The 18418-nt window shown below is 54.4% G+C and overlaps 7 protein-coding genes across 7 annotated transcripts; 3 read left to right on the top strand and 4 right to left on the bottom strand.

The window, feature by feature from the left end:
- Nucleotides 1-86: 86 nt before the first annotated feature.
- On the bottom strand, nt 87-2140 carry EsH8_II_000090 (kinase-like domain-containing protein; the record flags this gene model as incomplete). The annotated part of the gene is made up of 4 exons (XM_083263388.1): nt 87-465; nt 517-895; nt 947-1246; nt 1306-2140. The coding sequence occupies 4 exons, from the start codon at nt 2138-2140 to the stop codon at nt 87-89; spliced, it is 1893 nt and encodes a 630-aa protein (XP_083120710.1).
- Nucleotides 2141-4867: 2727 nt separating this feature from the next.
- Nucleotides 4868-5950, bottom strand: EsH8_II_000089 (uncharacterized protein; the record flags this gene model as incomplete). The annotated part of the gene is made up of 1 exon (XM_083263387.1): nt 4868-5950. One exon carries the CDS (start codon nt 5948-5950, stop codon nt 4868-4870), a length of 1083 nt encoding a protein of 360 aa, XP_083120709.1.
- A 936-nt stretch (nt 5951-6886) lies between these two features.
- On the top strand, nt 6887-7833 carry EsH8_II_000088 (uncharacterized protein; the record flags this gene model as incomplete). The annotated part of the gene is made up of 4 exons (XM_083263386.1): nt 6887-6938; nt 7037-7331; nt 7385-7691; nt 7744-7833. The coding sequence occupies 4 exons, from the start codon at nt 6887-6889 to the stop codon at nt 7831-7833; spliced, it is 744 nt and encodes a 247-aa protein (XP_083120708.1).
- A 351-nt stretch (nt 7834-8184) lies between these two features.
- Nucleotides 8185-9311, bottom strand: EsH8_II_000087 (translation machinery-associated protein TMA46; the record flags this gene model as incomplete). Its single annotated transcript, XM_083263385.1, has 2 exons — nt 8185-8629; nt 8680-9311. The coding sequence occupies 2 exons, from the start codon at nt 9309-9311 to the stop codon at nt 8185-8187; spliced, it is 1077 nt and encodes a 358-aa protein (XP_083120707.1).
- A 2045-nt stretch (nt 9312-11356) lies between these two features.
- Nucleotides 11357-13124, top strand: EsH8_II_000086 (uncharacterized protein; the record flags this gene model as incomplete). Its single annotated transcript, XM_083263384.1, has 5 exons — nt 11357-11590; nt 11644-11673; nt 12518-12682; nt 12734-12807; nt 12860-13124. 5 exons carry the CDS (start codon nt 11357-11359, stop codon nt 13122-13124), a joined length of 768 nt encoding a protein of 255 aa, XP_083120706.1.
- A 1000-nt stretch (nt 13125-14124) lies between these two features.
- EsH8_II_000085 (Hsp90 cochaperone SBA1) lies at nt 14125-14979 on the bottom strand (the record flags this gene model as incomplete). The annotated part of the gene is made up of 3 exons (XM_083263383.1): nt 14125-14312; nt 14409-14801; nt 14952-14979. 3 exons carry the CDS (start codon nt 14977-14979, stop codon nt 14125-14127), a joined length of 609 nt encoding a protein of 202 aa, XP_083120705.1.
- Nucleotides 14980-16578: 1599 nt separating this feature from the next.
- Nucleotides 16579-17324, top strand: EsH8_II_000084 (ESCRT-III subunit protein VPS24; the record flags this gene model as incomplete). Its single annotated transcript, XM_083263382.1, has 2 exons — nt 16579-16626; nt 16686-17324. The coding sequence occupies 2 exons, from the start codon at nt 16579-16581 to the stop codon at nt 17322-17324; spliced, it is 687 nt and encodes a 228-aa protein (XP_083120704.1).
- Nucleotides 17325-18418: the final 1094 nt, after the last annotated feature.

Here is an 18418-nt window from a genome sequence, read left to right as displayed (position 1 = left end):
AGTGAGCATCGACTCCCATAAGCAAAGCCATCGAGCGGCCGACAACGCTGTCAACTGTCGAGGCATGTAAAATCCACGGCGGTTGATCAAGAGTGGTTTTGATGTTGACCATTGGGCTGCGAATGATCGTCATCGCCGTCGTGGTGCAGGGTGACGCTGTTGAACTCTTCAAAGGGGTCGGCAACGTCACCGCCAGGAGTCGCCAAACCGCTGTCCAAGGGGACCCCCTTCATTGGACGAGAGCCACTCAGATCCACGCTCTCACTCTCCTTAACATTGCGGAAGTTCACCGTGTCAATGCCGCGTCCCGTAACAGGCGCAATTGGCGGCTTCATGTGACGAATCAAAGCCCATTGGGTGGTCTTGAAGAACGGGTGCGCCTTGATATCCGAAGCGCCGGCTTTGGCGCCTAATCTGCGATTCTCGTCCTTGATCAGAAGCTTGCGGATCAGGGATTTGCAAAGACTGAGATTTGTCAGCAACAGGTGCTAGGTTTCATGCCATTGGGTGTCTTACTTGGATAGTTGCGGTGCCCCGGCATGGTCGGGGAAAGGGATATCCTCCCTCAGAATATTCGCAAAAGTCGCATTCCGGTTCTTGCCCTTGAAAGGGGTGGTGCCGTAAAGCATCTCGTAAATCAAGATACCCAGAGTCCACCAGTCCACCGCACTGGTGTGGCCGCTACCCTTAATGACCTCCGGTGCAATGTACTCCTCTGTTCCGACAAACGAGTTGGTCCGGAAATTTGCAATGCACGACCGGGTGTCGATGTGCAGTGACGTGGTGCTGGTACCCGTCTTGCCGACGATCATTGTGGGCTTTCCACCGGGATCGGACTGCTTAGACAAGTCAAAGTCCGAAAGCATGATGTGGCCCGATTGGTGGAGCAGGATGTCTGCGAAATATGTCAGCAACCGGTTGGTAATCAATTATCCTGGCAGCTCACTCTCTGGCTTCAAGTCGCGATAGATGAAGCCCATCAAATGCAGGTATTCCAGGGCCGCGGTGACCTCGGCGGCGTAGAACCGCGCGTCCTCCTCGGGAATGCACTTGCCCGGGCGAGTCTGCAATGCCCGGAAGAACTCTCCACCACTGCAGTATTCCATGCACAAGTACAGGTAGTCCTCGGATTGGAATGAGTGGTAAAGCGTGACAATGAACGGGTGATTACTCGTGGCCAGGATTTCCTGCTCGGCGAGGGCGCGCTTGATCTTGTTTCGCTTGATCATCTCCTTCTTGCTCAGCACTAAATCGAGTTAGCATCCCGTCGGCAGGCGGCAATAGAAGCGCACGGGTCATACGTACCCTTCATGGCATAGAGCCTGCTGCTCTTCTTCTCGCGGACCAGATAAACCTTGCCAACATCTCCCTTGCCAATCAACTTGATCTTGTCGAAACTTTGAGGTCCAACCTCGACATCTCGAACCTTGATTGAATTGGAGCTGTACGTCCTCCTGAACGCGAGACTAGTGCGATTCGGCGGTGGCAGGTTGCCGAGGACGTCCTTGTCGGGGACGCCAAGGTTGGGGGTGGCGGCGGCCAAACCGTTGACCTTGGACGGGTCGACCATCTCGAGGGTGCCGGAGTCCTTGTTGATGACCAGAGGATCTTTGCTCAGCTCGGCAGTGGCCGGCCGTTCAGCGCTGCCCTTCCCTTTGGAGAACAAGCCCTGGGCATTGGGTGCGCTGGCAACTCTCCTAAGTTTCCGTGCCAATTCCTCCCTGCCGGCGCTCGTGGCCTGTTCGGGACCGCCGTCAGGACCTTGGATTTTAAAGTTGGGGGTATCTGGAGGGCTGGGAGGTACTGATTCGTTGTTGTGGTGGCGAAGGCCTGGTTGGCCTTGGTGAGCAAAGTAGGGGTTCGCGTGTGCGGTCGGACTGAGCGCCTCGTCGAGGGGATTGCCTTCGCTGGCGGTAGTGTTGGTCCTCAGTCGGCCGACGGTGCCCTTGAAGAAGCTGCTCCCGAATTTACTTCGAGCTTCTGGGCGCGTGGGAGCGGCATCCTGAGAGGAGTGGACGTGGGCGGTGGAGGACTTCTCCCTGTCTCGGTCGGCGCCGCTGTTGAGATTGATGCGGAAGAGGTTCTTCAGCTTCTGGTTGAACTGGGCGGCGCCGTTCTGATGGGTTCGGCTGGCAGGCATATCGGAATTTCGGGGGTGCGCGATCAAGCGACTGATGCCATGGCTGAAAGGGCAATTGCGGGAGAAGCGAAGGGGCCGATATATCGGAGGGGAGGGAGAGTTGAGAGGGGCAGCAGGTCGGACGCACGGTGAGGTGAGGTAGAAGAAACGTGGGACTGGATGCGGAGGGTGTAAGTAGCGCGAGGTAGGGTCGGAGAAAGGTAGGTAGGTAGGTGGGTGGATGAATGACTGAGGTATGGGCGGGATGGTAAGGTAGGTAGGTGGTGAGAGATGGTCGAGTTAGTAATGTGGGCTTAGGCGTCTTTCCGGACGGCTTCGCTCCTTCCCACACACCCCCCGCTCGTGGCCGTGGCCGTGGCTCGCTGCACCGTGGTGTGTCCAGGCCTGCGCTGGGGTGTTGGTCTCGCTTTTTCTGTCGCCGCCCGTCCCTCGCTCACCTGTCCAGTGGCTCTCGGGCAGTGCACCACAAGGCACAGGGGGTAGCCCAGTGCAGGCGCAGGCCTTTGGGGAGGGGGAGGGAGATTTACTGTGTGGCATGGCGTGCCTAGGGCGGGCCACCACTGAGGGACGGGTTTTGGCAGGGGTGTCCGGTTGAGGCGGGCCCCCAGCCTGGGCCTGGTTCTAGCGTTATTGTCTGGTGTCCCTCCCGTCCTTGGTTGGTATCCGGTGTCTTGTGTCTAGCATAACCCAATGGCTGGGCTGACAGAGAGGGAGGGGGGATTGGCAATGCTATTGGTGCTCTTTTTGCCGGGTTTTACCCACGCCTCAGAAGAAATCGTGAGAAATGTCGATTGTCAATTGCATTTGGCATTCTCCCAAGGTTGCAGCCGTAGGTACCCGGCCGGTAGCTTTGGGGTACTGACCCGGCACTTGAACACCGAGGTTTGGAGGCACTCGTTGGTCTGATCCCCCTTCCTGTCTCTCATCTCAACGCCATCTCAAGCGTTTTTTCCGCTGGTGATGCCTTTTGCTCCATGACTTTCCTCTTGACAATGTTTTGAGTTCCCTCTCATCCTTGTTCATTTCCATTGCATGGTCAGATCTTTTGGAAAGCCACATCCAAAAGAAGCGACGACGAAAACAGACGCTTACCCTGAGAGCGGGCGGTACTGAGCGCAAGCCCATGCGCTGGGGCCAAGATGTGCCGGCGCTGCTCACACAATACGAGGCTCACCGGCAATTGCATGCCACAGCGCCGCCGCACACAAACATCCATGGCACCAACCCTCACCTGTCCGGAATCACCAGCTCTTTCTTCTTTTCGTCGGTTGTTTTCTGGGTCGAGCAATACACCCAGAGGGGCAATTGATCGGATGCATATGCGAATGCACGGATTTTAGGCCAAAGCATCAAGCCTCATTGTGTTTGGGGTTGCAGGCGATTCCACGTCTGCTGCCTGGAAACTTTGGATTGAGCCCGTCTCTCATTTCTAGTAAGACACCGCCAATACTTGCCAGGCACTCACCGGCCTACCTCACGACACGAGACAGCGACGTACTCCCGTACCTGGCACGCCTGGACGCCGTGCAATTCCGCACTAGCACCACCGGCTACTGCATCAGTGGCGGCGGGCTGTTTCCTCCCCTCATTGTCCCCTCAATCGTCCATTCAGCTCAACGAGCCAGCCATCCAGGTCAGGAAGGCGGGCTTTATTTTTATTTTTATTGACTAGCGAGCCAGCTTCTTGGGATTCTAGGTTCCGGCCGCGTTCTAACCGGGCAGAGAGGCAAGAGAAGAAAGGAAAGGAAAGGAAAAGGAAGGGGAAAAAAAAGATGGCGAGCACGCCAGCACCGCCAGCCCGCCCGCCTAGCCTTCGCCACCTTCCAAAGTTGGCGACATCCGCTTTCCGGCGAACCATTTGCCCCAATCTCACAGTGCTGCATTGGTCCTTCGGCCGCTACTCCTTTGCTGTGCCGCATCAGAAGTGTTCTAGAACCGATTTCGAGGGGCCCGTTTGAGTGCTGGTCCTGTGGGCGTCTTATCGATTGATTGATTGATTTATTGCCTGATCAAATTACTTCCCCCAGCAGACAGACCCTCGACGGCCGAGAACCGGTATTCGGCCCATTCCCGCCGCACTGCGCTGGATGCGAAAAGGGTTGGCTAGGACTTGTTTCTCCCTGAGCATCGGCACTCCCTGGATGACGAGGTGTCACTCCACTCGCCTCCTCATGCAACATCTGGCAATCTCCCCCACAAAACACCGCATGTCCCCGCCTATGATGTAAGGTAGGATGCAACCAAACCCGTCCCAGGCCGTTTTCCTCCCGCAAACTATCAATTTAAGAGGAGCCGCAATGCCAAGTCATGCCTTCGAAGGGGGGAAAAGGGAAGGCCGTGCCAGACGACGAGACTCTCCGGCTCATCCGCTACCCGTCAAACGAAGCCTCGACAACCCATCCACACACAGTTGGTCCGGGGAAGTGGGAAACCGCTCAACGGCCTCTCTCAGTGGCTGAGCGGGCCAGTTGCCCGATTTCCCAGGGGCTTTTATTTTCCTTTGCAGTGGATACCCCCGTTATCTTGAGGTCTCCATCATATCCAGGGGGGCGCAGTCGGTCAACCCTCATCCGAAACCATGCCACGAAGCTTGGTTCCTCCCAGCATCTCCAACTCGCCTTGCTGCCCAGTGTATATCAATATGTTTTCGGTCGCTGTCATCCCCAGAAGCCGATATGGCCGGGGTTCGGTGCAGGAATATGCCATATTATTCTACGGCCAGGCGCTTTACCCGCCTTCGGCCACGCCACCCATTCCGGTGTCTTCTTCACTTAGCATGTTCTGCTCTTTGAGGAGTAAAAGGTCTTTGAGTTTGCGCCTGTTGTTGCGCCACGTGAGGAAATCCTCCTCCTTCTGGTCCCGAATTGACGGTGTGGTATGGTTTCCCTCCTTGTCAAAAAGGTAGTCAGGGAGCTCAGCCTCATCATCGGGTGCATACCGCTTGAGCGATACCTGCGGCCCGTCCCCTACCTGCCAGGCGATTGGAAGCATATGCAGATCCTCCAAGTGAAATTTGAGGTCTGCCGATGTGGGGAAGTCACAAGGCGGCAGCTGCTCGGCGCAGCTGGCCCATCGACACCCGTATGGCAGGTTTCTCGCGTGGACCACAAAGACATGCTTTTGCAGCGTCGAAAGGTTGTGCAGCTCGGCCTTGCACCCGTTCCACTCGCAGATAAAAACATTGAAATGCGGGTTGAGACCCTCGTAAATAGCTCTTGGCTTGGGTGACATTGCCCTCGGCGGCCGACCCCTTCTCTTTCCCGCGTACATGCTGCCAGTCTTGGGCCTGTCCGGTCGCAGCTGTCTCGGCCCTGTCGCTGGAGTCTCCTGTTGAGGTGCCTTGCTGTCCGTAAGGCTCGGCCGAAAGCCCTTTGGCCTGCCGCGCTTCCGAGGTTGCGCCTGAGGGAGTGCCACAAGCGAGGTTGCTTCTAGTTCATCGACGACGGCGGCTGGCAGAGCTGGCCTTTCAAGGTTTACTGATGCTTCTCGAGCCGCTAGTTTCCTGAAATGAGGTGAAAGGTCCGTGGCGGCCAAGTCATCGGCATCGTCCTCCACTGTCCTCGTCGGAGTGGCTCCGGGACGCTTGCTCGGGCTGGATTTGAGAACCACGGCGAACGTTGGCCGCGACGCGGGTTGTACTGAGGATGTCCCCTTCGGCGGAGCCGACGAGGGCGAAAGCGATGGGAAATTGCTTCCAGACCGGCTGAGAAACATATCCAGGGTTCTTTGCCGTGGCAGATGTGGATTGTCCAAGCTCTTTGAAGCAGAGCCGGGCTTCGCCCTCGATTCCGCTACGATAGGTGGCGGCATGGTGAAAGTCTCAAGAGTGGTCTGTAGTCGAATCGACAGGGTTGGACAAATGGTCTTCAGTTCAGATGAAACGCATTGGTAAGGCCAGACCGAACAGCTGACAGAATGGGATCGAGCTGGACCGATATGTCAAGACGGCGCAGCGTGATGAGGGCCAATCGCAGCAACTGTGAGAAGTTCGAAATGGAATTGACTTGGTTAACGTGGAGCTGAGCTAACGACGCGTTGACAGGTCGTAGGCGCGCGATTCGACGAGGGAGGGAATCGGCAATAAGTGGGGATGCCGATTGTGGATGACTAGCACCTCGCTCGGATGGTTTCTGACCTCTAAGATACATTTCCTTCCTGCACTGCATCGTAAGAACACACTGTAAGAGACCGATAGTCATAAATAGCCAGGGCCAATGCAATCAATCACTTGGGGATTTGGCAGCATCAACCCGAACTTGCGGGGGCTTCTCGCTGACCACTGTAAGCCCCATGGAACCCACGGATCTGTTGAACCCGTAACAGGTCTCACTCTCCTCCAAGGCTACGTGCGTGAGGGGCGTAAAAGTCGAAGCCGGCAGTTGGCTTAGAAATCAATCTTCATTTGTTGCATGTTATCATACCCAGGGTTTCTTGCCAATCGCTTCTCACCAGTTCTGTCGGTCCCGGTCGGAGGCCGCAACTGAAGCAGTGGGGACATTAATAATCGGGCACACCGTTCGGCCCTCCGCAAATGCCGTCATGCATCCGAGCAATGGTCTAATCTCACGTATCGCGTCGGCCACAGGCAAGCCTGAAGCAAACATAAAGACTTCATCTGCTCATTCATATTTGGTTATCTTGATCTCCTCATACATTTTCCTCATATTATCAGTCTCTATTGCATCCTTCTCTCCATTATTGATACCAATAACTAAGAATTATATAAACTACATCGAGTAATTGAATATGGCTTCCAAGTCCTTCTACGCCATCATCTCAGGAGCCGGCTCTGGAACAGGTCAGATTTCACTTTAACAAACCTGACGGCATATAGTGGGCCGTCGGGGTGTTGCTCCCATGGAACCAACCGTACATGGAAGGCTAACCCAACCACAGGCCGCGCAGCCGCAGTCCGGTTCGCAAAGTCTTATCCCGTCGTGCTCCTGGCCCGGAAACCCGAGAGCTACAACGACATTGTCAATGAGATCAAGCAGGCTGGTGGAGAAGCCATCGGAATCACAGCTGACGCAACAGACGAGGCCGCCGTCAATGCCGCCTTCGAGACCATTAAGAAGGAGCTCCCCGGAAGCAAGCTCGCCGCCGCCGTGTACAACGTCAACGGCGGTTTCGCCCGGAAGCCGTTCTTGGAGCTCAAGAGGGAGGACATTGACGCCAGTCTGGATGCCGCACCGTACGTATTACTTGAGTGCCCACGGATCCGCGACTGCTAACACGAGAATGCAGAAAGGGGTTCTTCACATTCGCGCAAAAGACGTTACCCCTGCTCCTCGAGTCGGTACCGGAGTCACCTCACCCGCCGTCCCTGATCATCACAGGCGCCACGGCGTCCATCAAGGGTTCTGCCCTGTTTGGATCGTTCGCTGCGGGCAAGTTTGCTCTTCGCGCCCTGGGCCAGTCCCTGGCTCGCGAGTTCGGCCCCAAGGGTGTCCACGTAGCACACGCCATCATCGACGGAGGCATCGACACCCCTTGGGGTAAGGGGTTTGTCGCCAATGACGGAGTGGAAGATGGCAAAATTTCCCCAGACGCGGTAAGCCCATGCCAATGACACTGTAAAGCTACTTACTAACAAGACCGTTAAGATTGCGGAAACATACTGGTACTTGCATACGCAACACCGGTCTGCCTTCACACAGGAGGTAGATATCAGACCATACGTAGAGAAGTTCTAAGCGAGGGAGCCTGCTCATGGGACCAAAGGGTCGAGACTTCGAGCCCACATAGTGATTAAAAAATAATCACCAGCTAAATTCTGGCTCGTCTAAGTAGCCAAAATCCTCAATAATATCCCAATGATAGCCTCACATGTTCTCATCTTCGGAACGTGATGTGCATGCTGCGAACGTGGTCATACTTCATTGATCTTAGGGTGAGAAAGTAGACGGATCCGCCATCGTGGCTTGGCATAGCATCCACACGGCCGCCGGATGAACCTGGTCAAGCAGGTGCTCGGAATCGGCCTGTTTCGTGGTGATGCTCGCAGCCTTGGGCGTTACAGAAAGGTTGCTTCGCCGTAACCAAACTCAAGATCCGGACGCTTCGGCAGCTGCCGTATCCGGTGCCGGCGCGGGAACCGTGCCGCCGTTGATGGCCGCCAGACGTTCCTCTTCTCTCCTTTCGTGAAGAGCCTGCGTCTCGGCCCGCAGCTTCTCCAAATTCCAGACTCCGTCGTCATCGCCATCGTCATCCTCCGCCTCGGAATCGTCCTCTGTTGTGCGCCAGTTGCCACTCTCGAATAGGGCACGACCAGTTGCTTCCTTAGCCTTCTTGGCCTGTTCCTCGGCAGCCTTCTTGTCCATACGCTCCTTCTTCCACTTGGCGAACGAGTCAGGCGTGACTGGTGTAAGGGTTCCAGTGAGTTTGTGTCGTTCGGACTCGAGGAAGTCTTCGAGAGTAAGGGTCTTGAGGGGTGACTTGTCCATCAAGGCTTTCTCCGCCGCCCGCTGTTCCTTGGTCTTCAGAACGAATCTGCAGTCTTTGTTAGCTTCGGACTTCATTTCTGGCCTGGCTTGACTTACCCTGGTGGCAGAGCATGCTTGTATTTGCACTTGTCGCCTCCGTTTGGACAGGTCCAGAACCAACCATATTTGCCGTCCTCGATAGCCTCAACGAAGAACTTGCAAACCTTGTCTGTGGTTGTCTGTTGGTTGCCCTTCTTAGAGAGAACGACTGAACGAAGCTTTTCCTCGTCCCATTCGGCGGAGGTCTCGACCTTCTTCTTTTCTTCCTCTTCCTTGCGGGTATCCTGGTACAAGTTCTTCTTCTCCGTCTTTCGTTCGTCTTCGAGGTTGTGGGAAAACTTGCACTTCTTGCCCTTCTCACAGTTGCCCTTCTTGAAGAAAATGCAGACGACGGTCTTAGGGTCGACACCGAAAGGAACCTTCTGGATCTGAGCTGGTTTGTTCAGAAGCAGGTCTGCCTCCCTCTTCGCATCTTCTGCCGCCTTCTTCTCTCTCTCCTTCTGTGCCTTCTCTGCCTCCTTGCGCTTCTGCTCAGCGCTGCCGCCGTTCTTCATCGACGACGCCATCTGAGCGATCTGCCTCTGGGCAGCACCACCCTTCTTATTCTTCATACCGAAGGACTTGTCCTCGACAGTCTTGGCCGCGCCCGGCTTCTTGGCCGCGCCCTTGTCAGTCTTCTTGGGAGGCATCTTGGCGGGGTAATCGTAATCGGTATATAGAGACGAGAAAACGCTATTTGGCAGAAGCAAATAACTTCCGCAAAGACTGGGTGGCTGCTTCGGATGAGCTCCTCTTGGTGGTGGTTTTTTGGGGGGGGAGTCAGCGGAGAGTAGGGTCCGCTTGGATCGACACAACGCAAAAAGTCGACTCAGGAAATCCAAGACGAGTGGGAAGCGTGGATGAAGTCAGACTCAAAGCACAGTGGGTTGGTCACGTGAAGGGCATACTTTGGTGGGGGCGGAGCGTCAAGGGGCCAGGGCCCAGGGGGGGTTGCGGTAGTGGAGCCCAAAGTCACTCCAGCGGCAGGCCTTAGCGTGGAAAGCTCCAGTGGTCTAGTTGTCCGTTCGGTTCACCACCAGTCCTCATCTCAAGCTCCATGTACCTCGCAAGCAACACCAAGCAGTCCATCTTGACTTGACGATTCATACTGATTCCTCACTTTGCGACCCCAGATAGGAAAATTGTATGTCATTGTCGTTCAAAATTGTTCTGGCAGCAAATCCGCAAAACAAAGAACGCTTACGTGTGTCCACAGAGAATACCGCAAGCTCTCTTCCACCATTCCAAACCTCAAGGACTATCGGCAAACAGTCTCTAGCCCACCATGATTTCCGACAACGATCTCTACCGACTTGCGATTTTCCTCGGCTCCGCTGCCATGGTTCTGATTGTCCTCTATCACTATGTCGAAGTCAACAAAGAAGATGAGAAGCCGGAGAGGGCTACGAAGCCAGTGAAAGCTGTTTCTTAGAGGCGCGCAACTGCGCGGAAGCGAAGTGCATAGGAGCAGGGAATGATTGGCTGTACGATACTGGCCACGAAAAGATTGAGCGTTTGCGATTGCTCTGGGACAACCGGCCCATGAGGTCTGGGGCGACATATTGAGGTGCGAGATACTGTCGACTCAGGCAGGCAGGAACAAGAGTTGGCAGGCAGGCCACAGGAGACTCCGACTATCGGGGAACACCGCAAAGGAGCATTGAGTTGTTCTGTTGTGCGATAGAAGATACAGGTACGCGGAGCGGTCGCGAATATCGCCTTACAAACTACACAATTGAAGCATTTGAGCATCAGCATATGAAACGTTGCTCTCGTTGGGCTGCTACTCCAGGCCTTGCAACCCCGAGATGAAGACTTCGTTATGCATAGATGTTGCGGAAACAAAAATAACCGTGGAACTTCAGCTGGAACTCAGAATATCTACGGCGATGCTGATACCGTACTATCAAAGGTAAGGGGTTACAGATGGAAGAAGGTACGGGCCTCACTGGAGCAATCTACACACTCTCAACGCCCATTACTGTTTTCTCCTATACATCCCGTCTTCCTTGCTAAGTATTCCTTGTCGGTCTTCCTATTTATTTGATACATACGCATTGCAGTAAGAATAATTGGGGACTAGATGAGGGAAGCTGACGGGAGCTGGGTTCAAAGTGAAGCGAACGCGCTTCCTGAACGCAACAATTGGATGGCGCACGCAGGGGAGGTGTGGCTGAGCGAGGCAGCAGCTCAGGCGGGGCCTTCCGAAAATAGACTAGCGCCGACCATTCCTCAGGCCCCTCTTGTTTTTGTCAGGCGCGCCGCAGCCTGCTGCTCTGCCTAGGCGCTCCGCTGGCAAAAATGGCCTGCCTGTCTCCTTTCCCTCTTCGCCTTCGCCCGACGGTTCCATCTTTCCTTCCTCCCGCAACCTTTCTCCTCCCCCCCAAACTCAAGACCCCTCGACCCCAAGATCATACTTCATCTTCTTCTCTCGCTGCATTGCCAGACCACTTTGCAGCTACTGTATTCTCCACGACTCTCTTCTTCACATCAACCGCTTCTCGCAATACCCTTCGTCGCGTAAACTTTCCACGCGTCGACTCTGGATCCTTGACAACATCGCATCTTCATCGCGCATCACGATCCTCGTCGCCTGAATATTACTAAGGAGCGACCGACCAGCTGCGCATTTCCACCGCAGCACTTCTACAAGCACTTTTACCCGCCCAACTGTAACCTTAACATCACATTCACCATGTCTGGCAAGCTTGACCAGTCTCTCGACGAGATCCTCTCGACCCAGCGCCGCACTGCCGGCGGTCCCCGTCGCCGCTCCCAGCGTCGATCCACTGGCGGTCGCCCTGCGGCAGCTGCCCCAGTCGGCGGTGTTCAGAAGACATCGAAGCCTGCGCGTGCTGCTGCAAACAAGCCCAACGCCGCCAAGCCCGCGCAAGGCACTGGTGACAGCAAGGTCATCGTGAGCAACCTGGTAAGCTTCGTTGCCTATTCCGGAAAATCGCACATTAGCTAATGCCTCCAAAGCCCAAGGATGTCAACGAGCAACAGATCAAGGTATGTTGCCGATAAGGCTCTTCAGCCCTCGGACTTTGTTCGACCTGTCATTTCTCGCCCGTCCTCCTCCCCAACCGGCGTCGTAGCGAGATGAAATCCTCCGTGGCCATTGCCACTACCAAACTGGAATATGCCAAGACGTCTCAAGACTCCTTTCTCGATACTGCAATCCTGAGATACGGTGCAGAATTCGTTGGAAGTTGAGCACGTCCCTGTCGCGCGATGATATTACCCTCTCGAGGTAGCCTGGTCAGCACCCGAGCAGATTGGTAGCGCCGACTGAGAATATGGGACGTTGGCAGTCTATGACGCAAATCCACATGATCAACTTGATCTGCGATTACTGCTCGTTCAGCGTTGCATACGGGATGAAACCCTCTCCAGCGAGTATAGCAGTGAGCATCAGCGCAGCACAGGCCGGGATGGCTTCGATAACCGGCTTCATTGCTTCCGATGTGCCTATCTATGATAAGTGGGATTCCTCTTCGGCGAACCGGGGGGTTCACGCAGACGGTCATCGAGGCCTGAAAACGGCCTTCGGCTCGGTACGACTGCCACCTATTTCGAGATTTGCCTGCAGTAGCTGTCACGACTTGGGGTGATTCCCTCCTACTTGATGGCGATTGAGCTTGAGACGACTTCGGGCTCCGGCCAACGCCGGATTATTTCGGGGAAGGACGCTGACACGCGTACTAACGCTCACTGCTCTGCTCGCTGTCATTTCCCCGTGCTTTCGGCGACACTTGGATTTCTCGATCTCTTGCCTGTGTGAGGCGCGGTTTCGGACGACGATTGTGACTGAACTTCAACGCTTACGGATAACTAACATCGGATTTCCCATCAGGAGTACTTCATCACGTCAGTTGGACCTATCAAGAGGGTGGAAATCTCCTACGGCCCCAACTCCGTCAGCCGTGGAATCGCCAACATTACCTTCCGCGAGCCGGATGGCGCTAGCAAAGCCTTCCAGAAGCTGAACGGCCTTCTCGTGGACAACCGCCCCATTAAGGTACTTCATCCTCGATTGTTTAATTCTGGGCTGTTCTAACTTGCGCCACAGATCGAAATTGTCGTCGGCGCCTCTCAGGCAGCCAACGTCATCCCGCCCTCCAAGACTCTTGCTGAGCGTACTGCGTGAGTGATAACAACACTGGATTTATAAGTAGCGATACTAACAAACTTACAGCCAGCCCAAGGCTCAGCCGAAGTCTGCTGCCAACGACAAGCGCAAGGCCAACGCTAACAAGGGCCCTACCACTGCTGGTGCCCGTGACAAGAAGCCGCGCCGCGCGCGCTCTGGTCGTCCCGCCAAGAAGACTGCTGAAGAGCTGGATTCCGAGATGGCCGACTACTTTGAGTCCGGTGCTGCTCCTGCCACGAATGAGAACGCTGCTGCCCCTGCCCCGGCAGCTGCCAATGGCGATGCTCCTATGGAAGATGAGATCATGTAAAGGAACCCTTGATGAGTTTGACCTCGGATTCACCCACGAATGCCAGGATTGAGGAGGTCAGAAAGGAACATGGCGCGGGGGCGCCTTTGATCTTTCTTATTTTCGCGTCTCGTGGAACTCTCGAACAGATTGCTGGAAGGAGAGTTATCAAGTGGAGGCTATGGGATTTTGGCTTTGGTTTCGACACGCTTTGGTTTTTCCAACTTGCAGATTGCCTCCCCCAGCCTTCCGGCACAACCCCAAAACACAAAATGGTGCTTCCGACTTTAACGAGCTGGAGTACCTGCAAATTACACATCTGCTTCGCCCAGTTTATTCTAGGGCATGTATTATAGCACCCCCCCAAAGTCGGATAGACTTTAATACACAAAGCGTCGAGCCCCCGGAAAAGGTTTCTTGATTTCTGTGACTTAAAATCAAAACTACGAGTCTTCATAGCGCATTGTTGCACCTCAGCATTGACGACGAATCCTCATGGAGAGGATGCAGACGCTGGAAGACTAAATTGTGTGTAAATATTGATCCTATAACAATTATCATGATGACAAATCCGGGCGCTCACATGACATGCGGCTAGCATCCATTTGCATTTAATTCTTTTCCGCACAAGAACAAGATCATATGTTATTGTACAGGTGATAACTACGATGGGAAAGTGGCCACTGGCCTAACCTATTGGATGGATTCGTCGTCTCATTACTAGGCACATTTCCTCAATGGCCATTGCCTATGGGAAGAGAGCATAGACCGCATTCGCAGCTAGACTTCATTTTGGGGGGTGGAGGTACATAGAGCCATGATATCCATTCGCCAAATGCCTCTGCCTCTGCATCTCGCCGCAAGAACCAATCCCAAAGATCACAGTTCGTCTTTCTCTGTCTTTTGGTTCAAAAAAAGTACATTCAGGTCGTAAGTCTAGAGCGGATCCACGGTCGTCGCAGCCAGAGATGCTGGCTCAGTACCGGGAAGTCGTCTTAGGGTGAGCAATAATGGAGATAGCTTATTTCTCCGCAGCCTTGCCGGCGGCCGGGGCCTTTTCGTCCTCCTCGCCCTCCAGAGGGGGCATGTCCTCATCATCCTCATCCTCGTCGTCCATGTCCTCCATGCCAGGAGCACCGCCGCCGAGCTTGGAGAAGTCGATGCCGCCGAAGTCGCCGCCACCAGCACCGCCCATACCGGGCATGCCACCTATAGAACCACTGTCAGCCTGTGAAATCGAGAAAAGTTTGTCGTGTGACGACCGGCCAGCGCGCGGTACGTGGTTGAGTGCTAAAGGTTACGTACCCATGCCACCGAATTGGGAGAAATCCTCCTCAGCGGCCTCCTCCTGCTCGTCCTCGTCGACCCACTTGTCGAAGTCGGTCTTCAAGAAGTGAACCTTCTTGGAGTCCTTGAGCAGGCGGGGCCAGTACTCCTCCTTGAGCTCCTTCTTCTGAAGCTTGAGCTCGACGTTCTTGCCGGTGTGGTTGACCTTGCTCTCGGCGGGGTCGATCTCGGCGAAGAACTCCAGGTCTACCGCATACTGGCGCTTCAGACTGTCGGAGTGACCACTGAAGGACAGGCCGGTAGGCTTGAGGTCAAGCTTGAGGTTGGATGCGGGGACGTCAGGGACGGTGATGGTCAGGTAGACGAAGTTCTTGGAGGCGTCGGAGGAGCTGGAGCGCTGGGCCCACAACACTGTTGGTGAGAACATGGTTAGCTTCCGCGATGCCTCCGGCCTGCGCGAGGGCAGATTTTTCAAGGGATGCAGAGATGGTTATGTCGGGGCGTACAGGACAACGATTAAGATGCCCGGATGCGACAATGGGGAAAGAAGCCTGTACATACCCTCAGGAGTTGACGTGGTGCTAGACATTTTGGTGGTAATGTGTCGTGTAAGGAGCTATGACGGGGGATGAGGGGTAGTTTCTTTACGCGGAGCGCAAATGTGTCGCAAGTAGGCAATCGCAAACTGCAATGTAGCCTAGGGAGGAAGTTATTAGAAAAGTAGTTGTATGAATTTGACAACAACTGTCTGGGTTGGGAGGAAGGTAAGAGTAGATTGAGTGTGGGAAGGGAAAGAAGCTGGAGGGGTTGTGAGGCTACTGGTTTGAAAAGGCTGGGCCCTGGGCTGGGGTGAGGTCGGGTGGGTTCCAGTTACCGCCTGGAGATCACGGGCAATTGTAGAAGGCGCTCGAATCCGAAAGATTTGGCGGTAACCCACCAGCGGCAGGAGCACAGAGCACTGAGGGGGGTGCCAACCGGTGTTGGCACTGGGCCGCTGTGGACCGGACCCTGGCAGGGCTGAATGCTGAAATCCCGTCCCTCTCTTCCTTTTCCCCCCTTCGCTCGTCCTTCCGTCCTCTGCGCCAGGTACCTGGCTGAGCCTCTCTGTTCCTTCTAGCGGCTGCCAGGTACTTCCACTTGTGTGGGACATTGGCTCCAGAAACAAGTACCTCCTTCCCTGTCTTCCCCTCTCTGCTGACGTTTGCTTTACATCCAAGCGAACTTCCGGACCCCTCCCCTGCAACCCCACGAAAAAGGCATGGACAGAGTAAAGTGTAGGTATGTGCTTGTGCTTGCCTGCAGTTGAAAAGTGAGGCGCAAGTCGCGTCATGGCAGAAGTGTGCACAAATCCGAGCTCTTTGTTGTGTCAGCCAATGTGAGGCTTAATATTATCTGGAGTCCTGTATCGCTTTTTGAGACGAATGTCTGTTCCCCATTCTCACTCACTGTTCGTAGCGTCGGACCTGTCATCCATCTCCGGGCCGAGAAACAATGCGATTGTCATAAAGAAAATTCATCTCGTCTTTCGATATTGTCATTCGGACAGTGAGATCATCGTGGGCCTTGCCGGCTGCCTACCCACCCTTGGCCTTATTCGCTGTAATGCGACCCGTCCGGAACGCGCGAACCGACCTTTACTTATTCGGATTATGTGACAGAGATGCATTACTAGGCCACAGAACAGTAGATGAACAGGCTCCATTCAGCGCCAGGAAGGCCGAATTATGCTCAACTGCTGCCTAGGATGTAACAGTTAGACTCTAGAATGAACCAACTGCTATAACTTCAAGACCCAAGTTCGCTTCTTTTCTTGTTACCAAACCGCCTGCCCAGCGTCGGTTAGCCGAAGCTTCCCTCGCCTTGATTGGAGATTAACTTCAGTTTATGCGATAAAATGATACATCTCACTAACCGGGTTATACGCATTCAAGCCGCACCTTCCCCACGTGACGACAATCCCCCACCATAGGTAGTCCGTGTCAGTCGAGGCAGAACAAACAAGGAATGACGACACATCGCTTCCAAACCCAAGGCAGTGCTCATTGATCCTGCCAACAGACGAGGCTGGCGACAGCCCAAACGCATCCACCAGCCGCCCGCCGCCCGCCAGCTCTCACCACCGCACCCGAAATCCAACTATTGCGGGTTAACGGTCTCCTCCGGCCATTTGTCTGCCGATTAGCCCATCATGGAGACACTCAAGTCGCTGTTCGTCAAGCCTGACCCGCAGCAGCAGGTACAGCCGGCCCATCATAATAACAACGTCCGGGATACTAACGAGATTGTTCTTGGTAGCTGCGGAAATGCAACGCCCTCATCCGTTCAAATATCCGTAAACTGGATCGCGACATCAACCAAGTCAGACAAGTGGAGGCCAAGACAAAGAACCTTATTCTCCAAGCCGATAGACGAGCTCAACGAGACCCCACGAGGCAGAAACAAGCCCAGAAGGAGGCCCGCGACTTCGCACGCGAGCTGATTCGAGCACGGAAGACCAGCAACCGGCTGGTCACCTCCAAAGCGCAACTCAACAGCGTACAGATGCAGGTCAATGAGGCATTTGCTGTTAGGAAGATTGAGGGCAGCATCCGCGCGAGCGTCGGTGTGATGAAGGACGTCAACCGCTTGATTCGACTGCCAGAGTTGGCCGGTACAATGCAGGAATTGAGCGTGGAGCTGACGAAGGCCGGCATCATCGAGGAGATGGTGGGCGAGAGCCTACCCGAAGACATGGACGAGTTCGAGGAGGAGGAGGCTGAGGGCGAGGTTGACAAGGTTCTCGGCGAGATCCTGAAGGATCGCATGTCCAAGGAGAAGCTGCCTGCAGCGCCTGTCACGCAAGAGCCAAAACCAGTCGAGGTCGAGGAGGAAGAGGAAGATGCCGAGGCTATGATGGACCAGATGCGCAACAGGCTGGAGGCCTTGAGGAGCTAAGGGCTTGCATCTCGACAAAGACGGCGTACGGCGTTTCATTCGTGGGTCGGTTCATCAGCTCGAGGTCGTTGCAGGAAACATCTATGTGGGTCCGTATACACCGTTCAGGGAGGCGTGGCATTGGGGAGCATTGACCCCGATGATGTGGCAGCTTTTTGGCAGCTCATCTAGCCGTTGCTATTCCCGCAGGTCATCTTGTTTCGTCTGGCGTTCGGAGTAGCCATCATTCAGCAGGTATACAGTTTTTGACGCCTCAGAGGGCTGCGCAAGTTGGTTAGAACCATGAGGATATAGCAAGTTTCAGTGGTCGACATTTTTCTGCATCGGGTGTCTAGAAGTGTGATTTACTTTTTCTTTTTCTTTGATCTCTTGAGCTTAAAGAGACAGGCTTGATTGAGAACATAGTGTGACAGCTTTTCCTCGTTTAAGTTTAGCTTGAAGGTATTTGCATGTCATTCTGCGAAAATACACTCCTAGATATTCCATTATCTAGGTATATCCAAGACTATAAGCCGTGTTCTGAGTCCTGCTAATTGGCGCCCGGCTTGGTAACGCCGATGGAAAAGATGTGCCTGTCCTTCGACAAACAAACAAACGACGAGGATGTAGTCATAATTCCGGCTTGGATCACTTCGGCGCTGGGGAGCCTTGGCGGTAAAACAGGCATCTTGCAGCACCTCCTGAGCTCGAGATTCCTCCAGCCATCGTGCCGTTTGCAGCATTATAGGAAAGTAATCAAGCGATCTTCTTCCGCCGTAAACAGGGCACAAGCGGACTCCCCGTCAAACAGGAGGCCTTTGACCGCGCCTCACGCTTTGGTGCTGATTCTGATTATGACACGGCTGGAGGAGGATAAGACCATCGAGCAGCATGTCTTAACACGTCCTGTCCTTCCCAGAGACTAACAACAAGATCGACACATGTAGTGCGAAGCCCCAAGTTGCAAGAAGCGCCTCCTTTGCAGGCCGGGATAGTTTGCGAAGACCGGCGATCTCACATTTATAGTTGATGGTGACATGTACATATTACTTACTTGTCTTCCTGTGACCGAAATTATTGTATGCATAGGTCTCTTTTCTACCCTGCAGAATCTA

This window comes from Colletotrichum jinshuiense, chromosome 2 (genome assembly GCF_051148585.1).
Source record: "Colletotrichum jinshuiense chromosome 2, complete sequence".
NCBI lineage: Eukaryota > Fungi > Ascomycota > Sordariomycetes > Glomerellales > Glomerellaceae > Colletotrichum > Colletotrichum jinshuiense.
Note: the sequence above shows the minus strand (reverse complement) of the source record. Positions and strands in the feature narration are given on the sequence as shown.